Source organism: Ambystoma mexicanum, chromosome 3p (assembly GCF_040938575.1).
Source record: "Ambystoma mexicanum isolate Mex_15411 chromosome 3p, UKY_AmexF1_1, whole genome shotgun sequence".
NCBI classification, from domain to species: domain Eukaryota; kingdom Metazoa; phylum Chordata; class Amphibia; order Caudata; family Ambystomatidae; genus Ambystoma; species Ambystoma mexicanum.
In genome coordinates this window covers 1,205,967,592-1,205,979,465 of record NC_090925.1, presented here as the reverse complement: position 1 = coordinate 1,205,979,465, position 11,874 = coordinate 1,205,967,592, and the positions used below count along the sequence as shown (strand labels likewise).

The window sequence follows — 11,874 nt, the reverse complement described above, 5'->3', positions numbered from 1 at the left end:
CCAAGGTTTTCCAAGTGGATGGAATAAGGCTGGCTTGCATAACAGAGCTTTTACTTCCAGTATCTAACTTAGCCCAAATAGTTTTCCCCTGCAGTACTACAGGGACATGATAACTGTTTTTCTCTGCAGTACAAAACATTTTGTCGGGTTTTCTTCTTACCCTTTTATTTGTCTTCCTTTTGGGAGAGGTTTCTCAGGGCTTTCTATTAGCATCACTAGGTTGGACACACAGGATACTCGCATAAGGTGGTTCAGCCCTTGTTCCCAGCAACGCAGACGGAGGAGTTTGTTGAACTCTATGTTTGGAGCTTCAAGTAGGAAACGGCCGCCACCTCGTTCTGAAACAGTCTCCCACCTAGAAGGGGGGAGGGATACCCCAGCTCCCAGACAGCAACTTCACCCTGGGAGTGGCCCTCCGTCAAGCAGGCGCTTGTGCGGCATCAGAAGGGCGTGGCATCTACCACCACATTAGTTGGTTTAACTCCCACCCGAGGGGAGAAAAGAAGTGGCCATTGGCGCCAAAGTGAAGTAAAGCCCATTTGGTTTGGTCTAATCTGCATTTCCTCCCTGGCTTGCCACCTTGCAGTCCTGGGCTGAGGAAGAGGCGTGTGTTCTATGCAAGAGCAAATAGCCCATGTGAGCATGCCGTGTTCAGGGAGCCGGGAGCCTTTATCTCGCAGCCCACATTTCAACGCTGAATCCATTGGAGTTCACAGACCTCTAGCCTGCCTTCAGCCCACGTCCTCTTCCTCTGCTACCTCGTTGCCCACTACTGCAGTGTCAGTCGAGGGAGCCCCTGGCAACTGATGTCAGCTGTGTGCCCACAGCCACTGTAAGTGTCTGCTGGGTGCACCCAGCATCCCTCAGGCTGGCCCTTGTGCCTGCACGCAACAACTGCAACTAAAGGTGATGCTGGGTGCCCGCAGCACTGATAGGGGTGGTCTGTCTGGCCATGGGCCACCCAACAGCAATCAGACCCTCCTGCTTATAGCGATTTTGCGATCCTACAAAATGCTGCAAAAACAGACACAAGGTGCCAGGTTGTCAAAACCTTTTTTTGACTCAAGAAATGAAATGCGCCAGCACAGCTCATCACTTGTGCCAAAAAAAGAATAGCCCAATCCACAAATGACACCTAAATGAGTGCATCTTATATGCACCCATTCAGATGGCCTTTTTCACCTCTTTGTACATTTGGACAAATCAGGGGGCGATTCTCCTCATTTAAAAGAACATCCCAAATTTCCAAACAACATGCACTTTTGAATGTTTACAAAATGTAGGCAACTCTATGTGCCTGTTTGAACAGGCACGCAGGGGGTGCCACTACATGACAGGGTCTTTCATGACCGTGTCATGCATTGTCTTTTTAAGTGTGACAGCAGCGGTATGGACCGCTGCTGTCTCACTTGAATTTCTGTCACAGTGAAATGTGCTGGAAGCCTGTAGAACATTGTCAGGAGAGCGCTTCTATTCAAGTCGGCTGGCCAGCGCACAATTTGCACTACAGCTTAGCCCTGTGGAAACGAGCAGGTCACCTTTGAGAATAAGGTGACCTGCTCATTTCCAGAAATTGATTATCTAAAAATAGCATATTTTCTGCTCTATTTTTAGATGGCCCATTTTTGAGGATCTGGGCCAAAATCTTTCTTTAATTATTTTTTTTAAATGGTCACATTTTGAGAGGGAACGAAGAGAGAGGGGAAGTGATGGGTGAGATGTGTACTGATAGGCAAGAAAGCAGAGGGAGAGCAGCGGGTCGGAGGGGGGAAGTGGTGCACAAGAGAGCAGAGAGGAAGCAGTGGGGCGGTGGGCTAGAAATCAGAGAGAGCGAGCAGAGGTACAGAAGGTAGAGGGAGCGTGTGCTCAGGGGGAGAAGTGGGCCAGAAACCAGAGAGGAAGCGGTTGGCCGGAAAGAGGCAGCGAGCTGCAGATTGGGAAAAAGGATGAGGGAAGAGTGTGATAGAATGGGAGAAAGGATGCAAGATGCAGAAGTAGCACAAAATAATGAAGGTCTGTATACTGCAGGAGGAATTGGGGAGACTAAGGTGTGAGTTGGGTATATGATTTGGACTGTGGCAGGGACTGGGGAGTGCAAATTGTGACTTGGCAGTGTGACATAGAACATGAGTATGTGTATGGATGAGAGTGAGGTTCGGGAATGCAAGTTGTGATGGGGAGTTGGTGACACGGGTGAGGTGTGTTGGTTAGAGAGGTGTGTGGGTGTTTGACGGATTGGAGAATACAGAAGCAGAATGTTTTCAGCATTACAACTGATAATGGTCAATTTAGCTAACATTAAATAGGCATGCACATTAAACTAAAAAATGTAGCCAAAACAAACACTGTTCTGCCAAGCCAGAGACATCTGGGACTCTTCCTATTTATTTGATACAAATGATACATGATAATGACACCCTGGCTCTCTTGTAGCCATGCACTCTCTTTCCTGCAATGTGTCCATCTTAAAGCATCCCATCAATAAAAAATGTCCCTCAAAAAATACTGCAATAAATAAAGGTTTGTGCAGCAAATTGTGCCATCCCGGAGGGTCTGAACAATACCCTTTTGTGAATTGATGTGCCAAATGGTACTGGACAGTCCCATTGTTTGAGCTTTTGTTGCAGGAGCCCAGTTATTTTTCGTAAAATTAACTTGAGTATCCCATCCACAGCACGATGGAGGCTGGGCTTGCTTTCTCCCTCTTTTGGATGGTGCTCGACCTTGTTTTCGGTTCATGCTCTGTGGTGGCATCGGCAAGCGGATCGTTCAGCTTTCGGTCGGCTCAGTTTTTTAGTAGAAGTAAAGTATGGATGTGAGCGCCGAGATGTACCCCAAAGCGGAGACGCTGGAGCTGCGTAGAAAACTCGTTGGGTAGGTAAGCTTGCTCCCCCGTGACCAATGCCACCGCCTCTCTGAGTTCAGTACAGCCCGGTAGAAATGTGTACAAGAGACCCTCCCTCCCCTCCCTTTTACTTGCAGATCTAGAGGCAATGAATGATAGGCGCAAGTAAGCAAGAGTTCTTGGGTTGCCTGGTGCCAGACAGGCGTCTGTAACCCATTAAGCACTTCTTTCCTTAACAAACTTGTGAAAGCAGGGAAGCAATCCGCCGTTATACAAATGTACCCGGATATTATTCCTGCAAATAGTGAAACACGTCCGCTCTCCTAGACTAAGCGATTTACACGCGATGTTAGAACATCTGCTGGGTTCTGGAAATAAACACTTCTTTCAGTAGACGGCTCAAAGTCCAAACCCTGCCAGATCCGGGGCTGCTCCTCTCCAAACTGTCAAATGCCCCTCAACCGAGTGTTGCTGCAAAAAAAAGTATCCTTTACTTATGTGCCAATAGATGTTTTCGCCGCTGGTGTTCGACAACTGGTAAATGCCATGATTGTCTTAAAACGCGTGTTTGACTCAACCAATAATTAAAAATCCGCAATACCAAGGTTGCCAGATTTTTCTCTGAAAATCTGAAGTTCCCCAGTCAGTCAGCGACTGCAGCGAGTAAGCAAAACCTCTTTAGTACTCGACTGGGACGAACTCAACAACAGTGCATTTTAATAAACATTTTTTGGAATTATTTCAATTAATTCAATTATTTGTATTGGCAAGGCACACCAGGTGTGTGAACTCTTCCAAAGAAATCCAGGAAAATGTGGGAGCCGAGGAAGCTAGTAATATCCCAGCAGGGTAAATCAAGAACCGGATAGAACAAAGTGAGGGAGCAAGTGAGAGGGCGAGGGGAAAATAGTGTGAAAAGAAAAAACCTCCGAGCAGATAATAACTTAAGCTTATCAAGTGCTACTCACTACAAAATGAGGTTGGAGTCTCATTAATGTACTCCCTGAGCATTGATTGGAGGGGGTAAGCAGGCCAAAACTGTTTGCCGTGTGCGGGAATAGCAGGATATTCTATAGTAGAATGTTGCAAAGGCAACTCAGCAGATTAGGATACTGTTGCGGTGATGTTGTATGTTTATACCTTCCTGTAAATCATATAGCTTTTTTCCTATTCCTGCAGCAACATGTGCTGTAAAATGTGTTATTTTAACCCAGAGATGATTACATCTGCCACGCTTCACTCTGTGTGGGAACTTGTGCCCCCATAGCGAAAATCAAAAGCTGACACTCATGAATATACACACAGTAAGTTAACATATCATGATTTGAAATATACAAATTAAGGTCATTGACCCCCTTAGAAGAAAGTGCACAAGACAAAAGAACATTTGACTTTCAAAAAAAGTAATCAAAATAACCAGAGAGAGGAAACTTTCCAATAAGTATGCTGGCAAAGTATAAAAGGAGCCCTCCTTTTAAACCCAGACATCTGTAGTGAAATATTCCCTGGACAACAAAATCGCGATGAGGCATTTGCTTTGATGACAATTGTATGTTGTCCTGTGGGTAAGCGTCTGCACTGGAAACATGACAACCTGGGTGAAATCCTGGTAACCAAATATTTGAGCAAGCCTGCCGAAACTAAAAAAAAAGGTGTTTGCCTCCGACCCCTGAAAAAAGTTATGCTCTAAACTCGCATGTATCCTTTACTTGTGCCCTGAAAAGAAGCACATGGCCACAATCGGGGATGGGGGGGGAGTAACTGCACCAGTCTGCAGGATTGCAACCACCACTCTTGCCAAGGCAAATATTGATGACTCACTTGCCCTCTCATCATTTCTTCTCTTCATCCCGTGCCTTGCTTTCAACAATACTCTGCTTTATAAAAATGACTTGACAAGGTGGTCTCTCGTGCCCGGATATTTTAAATTGTTAGTTAACCTCCCAAATAAGGATAGTAGCAGAATGGCTGCACCCAGAGTTGGACAAACACTGGTTATTCATTGTGCAGGCCATAGCAGGGCAGCACCTCTGGTTAAACAGGCAGCAGAAGCCTAGGGTCTATACTTAAACCTGGTCTCTAGGGGCATGGTGGTGGCATGGAATCTTGTATACAAGAAGGGTAATCAACTTGAGAAGCTACTACAAGACACTGAAGGCATTTATTGACTTTCTATAAAATCAAGGGGGGGTTTAACACCTCCCCGAACCCTCCACCATATCCTAACCCAACACCCCTGCCCTGCCCAATATACTCTCGCCCCCAAAACATACACACGCGCACATGAACAAAACATTAGACACTTACCTCAAGCGATGCCCCTTTCCTCTCTTGCCCGCGCCTTTCAGCCTCTGCGCACACTTGTGTGCGGCTGTAGCTTGACAGTTCGATTTAGAAAGACTGCTCTGTGCGTTCACATCGTGGTCTTTCTAAATCGATCTTTTTTTTTCGGAGTAAATTAATATGAGTTAAAACCGGTATTACATCCCAGATAAATTCCAGAGGTTCAAACCAGATAAAGATCCATGCTGGGGGGTTGTGGTCAAGAGGAGTATCTAACACATTTTATGGTGGGCTTCCCAAAACTGGGGGTGCTATGGGAAGCAATCGAGGAAGTGATGCACAAGTTTGGGGGGTTTCGGTGCACGCTTGCACCGGATTTTATTATGCTGGGACTATATCCGGAGGCAATATGGGATGGCTCGCATATGCAACTTGGACTGATTAAGACAATGGTGTTGGTGTTAAAGCTAGCGATAACCTCAATGGCGGGCAAGTGGGAGCCTCCATCACTGGGTCAGTGGCTGTAGAGGCTGTGGGAGATAGCAGCCATGGAGAACACGACGGCCCTGACTAGAGGCATCAGGGGAACATTTGAGGTAGTATGGGGATCTCTGTTTAGACATTTGAGCTCTGAGATTGAACTGTTTTAAGCCAAGGGCAGTGCGTTCGATCTTCCAGGAGGGGAGCTAATTGCGAGTTTCAATGGGGTTCACAGTGTAACAACCTAGGGACAAGGGTGCTTAGACTTCCAATAACAGCGAGTGGTGGTAGGGGGTAGGAGAGGGAGGTTGGGGAAGGGATTGGTGGTTGGGGAAGGGATTGGTATAAAATGTTGTAAAAGCCAATAAAAAAATATTTAAAAAAAAATTACTTGAAAAGTACACATGACATAGTAAGGTACTCACTCAAATATATACATCCTCATAGAAATATGTTAGGCAAAAAGTGTACAATTGTGTTATTATTCCCGCATCTTGACTGGGAGTCTACACATACCAGAATGCAATTCAGCAAAAGGCAAGAGAAATGCCCTTTGAGTTTTGAGAATGTACTTTCAAGACTTATAACAAAATGTAATGCGTGAAAGGTTACCTGTTTGTGTTTTCAGTGTTTGACAAATGCAGGGTTCAAATATGATGAAAATATTACATTCTACTAAAAATAAACGCTTTTTGGTGTGTTAAGCATGAACATCTGAAAATAATGTGGTTAGTTTAAAACTGTTCTGTATCATATCCTTAATTTATCATATCCTTAAGTTGGTCCGGAGGAGGACGTAGACGTATTCAGCTACCTTGTGCTTTTTGTGTGCTTTCAGAATGAAAAGGCCCCTTGCCATTTCTTAACACGGAAACGTTACGTGCGTCTTGTCCCAAACAATGGTCCATTAAATGGGCCATGAGTTATAAATTGTTCCTACTTTTAAAATCTCTTTGTAAATAAAGTGATAAGCAGCAATTAAGAGGCCTGCAGTGTCTGATGGGCTGCTGGGAGCAGAGGGGTATGTGGGGTGGGGGTTCTAGAGAGCCACAAGTGGTTGGGAGGTGACACTGTGGCCTCACGCAAGCCTTGTATATGGAAGCCACACAGTACCTCTTTAAAACAATCTACTTGATATAGTTGAGGCAGGCACTGGTGCCTGCTGGGCCCCCTTGACAGCGGGGCCCTGGGATACCGCACAGACCGCATATGCCTCGGGCTCTGAACGGAGACCTTAAGAAGGTGAGGAGGAGCTAAGGCGAAAAGAGGAGCAGTTAAAAAAGACAACTAGAATTTGTTACAAGTGAGACAGAGTACAAAAGTAAGAAGAGGAGATAAGTGAAGGCAGGGAACGGGCTACAACAAGCATTGGCAATGCCAGCAGGTTTGGCTTTTGTGTAAGCATGCACTTGCCAGGCACAGCCGTAGTGCTATTAACTGGCCATTGATGGTAGCAGATGCAAAATGGTGCGAGGACCTAGGCATCTAATAGCAGTACCTGGCAAATGCTTAATACTTATACACAAGCCCAAACAGTTGGCTTTGCCAATGCTTGTTTTAACAGAACTTTAGTGAAGGAAATGCAGAGTGCTTATAAATCGAGTGGCTGAAGGCAACCTTGTTAAGGCATTTTTATTACACCAGCTTCAGGTTTACACCTTCAATTAAGTCATTAACTCTAAGAAGACTGCTGCAAGGGTGTGGAAGGAAAAGACTGGCACAAAGGTGGTATGATTGTTGCGAAAGACTTTTATTCAGAACTTAAAAGGAGGAAAAAAAATACGATCCCAAACTGCAAGAGGGGTTTCTCTACCTCAACTTAATATTAAGGATAGGTTAGAATGTCCAAAGCCAAAAGTCTACCGTCCTGTGCCAAAACCTATTTTCTTCCCTTACACTCCTAACTAAAGATCAAATATTGGTGAGTCACTTTAATGTGGAAAAATTACTTTCTTCTTCTTCAAAGTGGACTACCATGCGGAACTATCTTCTGAGGGAATGCCTTCCTCTTCAAAAAGACACCACACAAGGTTTCAAATTGAAAAGTCTCAGTTAAAAAAAAGAAAGCAAAGTTGCCCTGATGCCAAGAGGATGACTCGCTCCCCTTGACCTTTCTCTGGCTTCTTGCCATGGTCCCAATACTAGGGGGAATGACTTTCTTCTTGTGGGCCTTTCTCAGGTTTCACAAAACACCAAGAGAATGACTCCCTTCCCTTGGCCTTTAACACAATGTTCATAAACACAAAGGTGGGGGAATGTCTCCCTGTCTCGGGCCTTTCTTGGCGGTTCAGCAAAAGGATGGGTGTATGTGTCCCTTCCCCTGGACTTCCTCGGGCCTTTCTTGGTGGTGCAACAAAAAGTGGGACAATGTCTCCCTTCCCCCTGCCCTTTCTCATCAGTTCAATAGACAGCCCTGGTGTACTCTCCTGCCAGGAATGGTCTTGGTTCTCAAAATCCTTCATAGCTTTCTCTCACTGAGTCCCAGACCCCTTTTACTTGGTTACTTTCGTTCGTGTCCCAGACCCCTTTGTTTCGGCTTCTCTTGTTCAGGTCCCAGATCCTTTGATTTAGGTCCCAGGGCCCTTTATGATTCTCTCTCGGGGTCCCAGACCCTTTGACTTGGGTCCCAGGCCCCTTTTGGTTCGGCTTCTCTTGTTCCGGTCCCAGACCCCTTTTATCTTTTTTCTGTTTGGGTCCCAGATCCCTTTGTACAGCTTTCCTCTTACTCTTTGAGATCCCCGGGCAGCCCCTATACCTTCTGTGTGGGCTTCCAGTTGTTCCCCTGGGTCCCAGGCTTCTCTGCGTCTTCCAACAGCTCTCCACTGCCGACGGCTCTCCACTGCTGCTATCTATTGGCACTCTGTCATACGTGGCTTCACCACACTTCCAGGTAGCCGGTTGCCTGTTCCTGCTTGACACACTCTTCCAGTGCTCTTCTATGCTTGGTTCCTTGGCCTCTTTCATCCTGGGCTCTTTGATCCTTCGGGGAACAGATAGGGTTGTAGTGACTTTCCCTGTTGTGTCGCGGATAGCAGCTGCAGGCTCAGCTTCTTTGGGTGCAGACATGCCCTTCTGCTCGCAGTGCCTCCAGGGAGGAACTGACATGTTAAATTGTCCTTCTTCCCTTTTTATCTTCAGTGGCCGAATAATTTGTTTAAGGCAACTAGACCTTTCATGTTGGTTCTGTGGGGCACTCGGTATTAATCTTTGCCTCTTCCTCATCTCAGTATTAATTCACTCCTCCCCCATTGGGTTACAGATACTCTTCTTCATCCCAGTGTCTGTGTGTGACTCACATAGGAAGCCCTTTCTCTTTCTCGTCCCAGTACTTTTTTGGTAGGGCAAGTTATCTACCCTACATTAGTACATGGAAGTAAGTGGGATTATGGAAGTCAGTACTGGGTAGGAGGGTGGGGAGGTATCGCCCTCAGTGGGACTATCTGGTAGTGGCCTCACCTCCCTTGCCTCAAGGGAAGGGGTTCCCCCTAGGGGAGAAGGGACAACATCCAAGTATCTGTCACACTGCTTTGAATGAATACTGGCACTGAAAGAACAAAGGCAAGTTCCCATGAGGAGGTGTTTTGGGCAGGGAGGGGCAGGCACTGGATGGAATGGAAATGGCCATAGGGATTAGCATGGCCATGGGCAGTCATTGGGTGGGCAAACAACCAAACAATGCCTACTACCTGTGTGTCCCATCTCGTATGCCATTTCTTTTTTTTTTTTTTATTGATATAGCTGTAAAATACAGCCTTTCAACAACAGAAGTAAAAAGTACAAACAATCAAATATATAAAACTTAAAATTTTTTAAAAAACCTATTATATAAAAATAGAACACAATTAGCAGAAATTGCATGTAGTTACATTTGAAGTTGATATCTTTGCATAATAATACAGTTCACTTTCAATCATTCTAATTATAGTGGTTTAGCAACATTTATGTTACTTGAGAGACAATAGGGTCAACTTGATTCAACAAAGTTAAAGAATCAATGAACAAAACACTCGCAATATTCATTTTTGGAGATTGACTATTAAACACAATATTCCAAAAGGTCGCCTCGCTTAACATAAAGTTAGCCTCAAACAGATGTTTAAACAATTTGCATCTCTGTTGTGCTAGGGCAGGACATTCGGAAATTAGATGTCTTAATGTTTCTGTAACCCTTGGCCCAAGACAAAATCTGCAATTGGCATTGGGTGAAATTTTCCACATGAACCGCACTTCATTCGTCTGACAGATGTTCAACCTCAATCTCATATAAGTATATCTCGCTTTGGAGTCAGGAAATTTAGTTAAATAATTTTCAATCACATGGAGTTTTTTAATCGCAAAGGATTGTTGTTTGAATACTCGGGTTTTCACGCATTCATCTCTGGTTTTTATCCAATCATACAACCTATGCTTTGTTTTCGCCCTCTCAGGATTATTCATGAGTAAGTCATTATCTATTCCAGACTTCTCCATTACCACTTTGACCCAATTTCTCCATCTCAGAATCGGAGAGTTGATCGATTCCAACATATGTCTACCTATTGTATATAGTATTCCATTTTCACTAAATGCCATTAGATATTTGCGATACAGTTGTAGAACTTTCCATGTATAAACTGCATATAAGGATACAAGACCCATTTCGTGCCGTATTAGGCACATAGATGTAGACATTGGAAGCCCACAAACCTTTTTCCAGTATCGACCCTCAATTCTCACCCATATATTTTCACTAATAGTTCCTCTAGTTTCTGCTCCATAGGTTACAATTGGAGTAACTTTTTGTTTGTAAAATGTAATAGCAGGGAGTAAAGAGAATTTGCCAAATTTGGCTTGGATTATCTTGGTCTGGGCTATTCCAGTATTCACCTTAATATTGATTTCATCATAGTAAGGTTTATCTTGTGGTTCATTACTAATTGTCAAACCTAGGTACTTGTATTCAGAGACAATGCTTATAACTACATTCTGGAGTTGCCATCGGTCCAAAGAAGTTGTTTTGTTCTTTTTCCTTTTTTGATCAATTATCATTATTTTGCACTTTTCTTGATTTATTTTCAGTAAGTTTGCATCAGCGTAATCACTTAAACAAGATAATAGGGCTTGCAATCCCTTTGGAGTCTTAGCTAATAATACTAGATCATCAGCATAGAATAGCCAGGGGATTGCCTGGCCTCCCAAACGTGGAGCATCTGATAATATTTTCAAAAAGTCATATTGTACCGCCGACATAAAAAAATTAAACAAGGTGCTTGCCAGAATGCATCCTTGCTTTAAACCCCGAAAAGTTTCTATGGGGTCTGACAAAGTGCCATCTAGAGCCAGTCTAATTTGGACTGTGGTTTTAGAGTGTAGTTCATTGATCCAGAATATAATATAGTTTGGACATTTTGCATCTTGAAGTTTGTTAATTAGCAATTGTCTACATATAGAATCAAAAGCCGCCTGAAAATCAATGAAGGCCAGGTAAACTGCCTGTCCTTTCAGATGTTCCTGTTTCTTGATGACCTCTAATATGTGAAGATTAATCGCTGTTCCCATTCCTGGCATAAAGCCAGTTTGATTGGGGTCTCTAATTCTCGCGTCACTTAGCCATTTATTAATATCTCTGAGTAGCAATCGTGCAAATATTTTGCTCGGTATATCTAAAAGAGATATGGGTCGGTAGTTCTTTGGATTTTTGTTGTCACCCTTCTTGTGGATGGGTATTGTGATGGATTTTCTCCAAGAGTCGGGAATAGACGACATTAGCACTGTTTGTCTGAAGATAATAGTTAGAATTTGAGCCCATGCTGTGGGATTCTTTTTTATCATAAAGTTGGAGAGTCCATCAGGACCCGGAGCACGAGATGTAGACAACCTCGAGATATACATTAGAATATCATCAATATCAAAGCTAAGATTATCAGTTTGACTTGGTGTATCAATATGCTGCTGTCTTATTGTTAGAGTACCCGCATATATAGTTTTGTAAAAATTAGACCAGACCTCTTGTGGAATCGGATTCATCTGATTCACTATTTGAATCCTCGTCTGCGTTTGTTTTAAAAGTGACCATATTTTGGCAGAGTTCTTCTCTTGGCAACTACGTAGCATAGCCTCCGCATCTCGTTGGTACATTATGGCCTTCCTAGCTTTTAACCAATTCTTATACTTGGTTTTTAATGTTTTCAGTTGACTTAAATATTCTGGAAGATTTTTCTTTATAATTTCCCTTCTATTAGCTCTATATCGGGTTTTATACATAGCTACCTCTTGATCGAATATAT

At 43.8% G+C, this 11,874-nt stretch overlaps 1 protein-coding gene across 1 annotated transcript in view; it reads left to right on the top strand.

Moving 5' to 3' along the window:
- Positions 1-2,735: 2,735 nt before the first annotated feature.
- Positions 2,736-11,874, top strand: part of PHYKPL (5-phosphohydroxy-L-lysine phospho-lyase) — a 460,271-nt gene continuing 451,132 nt past the window's right edge. Inside the window, exon 1 of the mRNA XM_069652639.1 lies at positions 2,736-2,874. Coding sequence (XP_069508740.1) covers positions 2,810-2,874 — 65 coding nt within the window. The 5' untranslated portion in view covers positions 2,736-2,809. The remainder of the gene's footprint in view (positions 2,875-11,874) is intronic.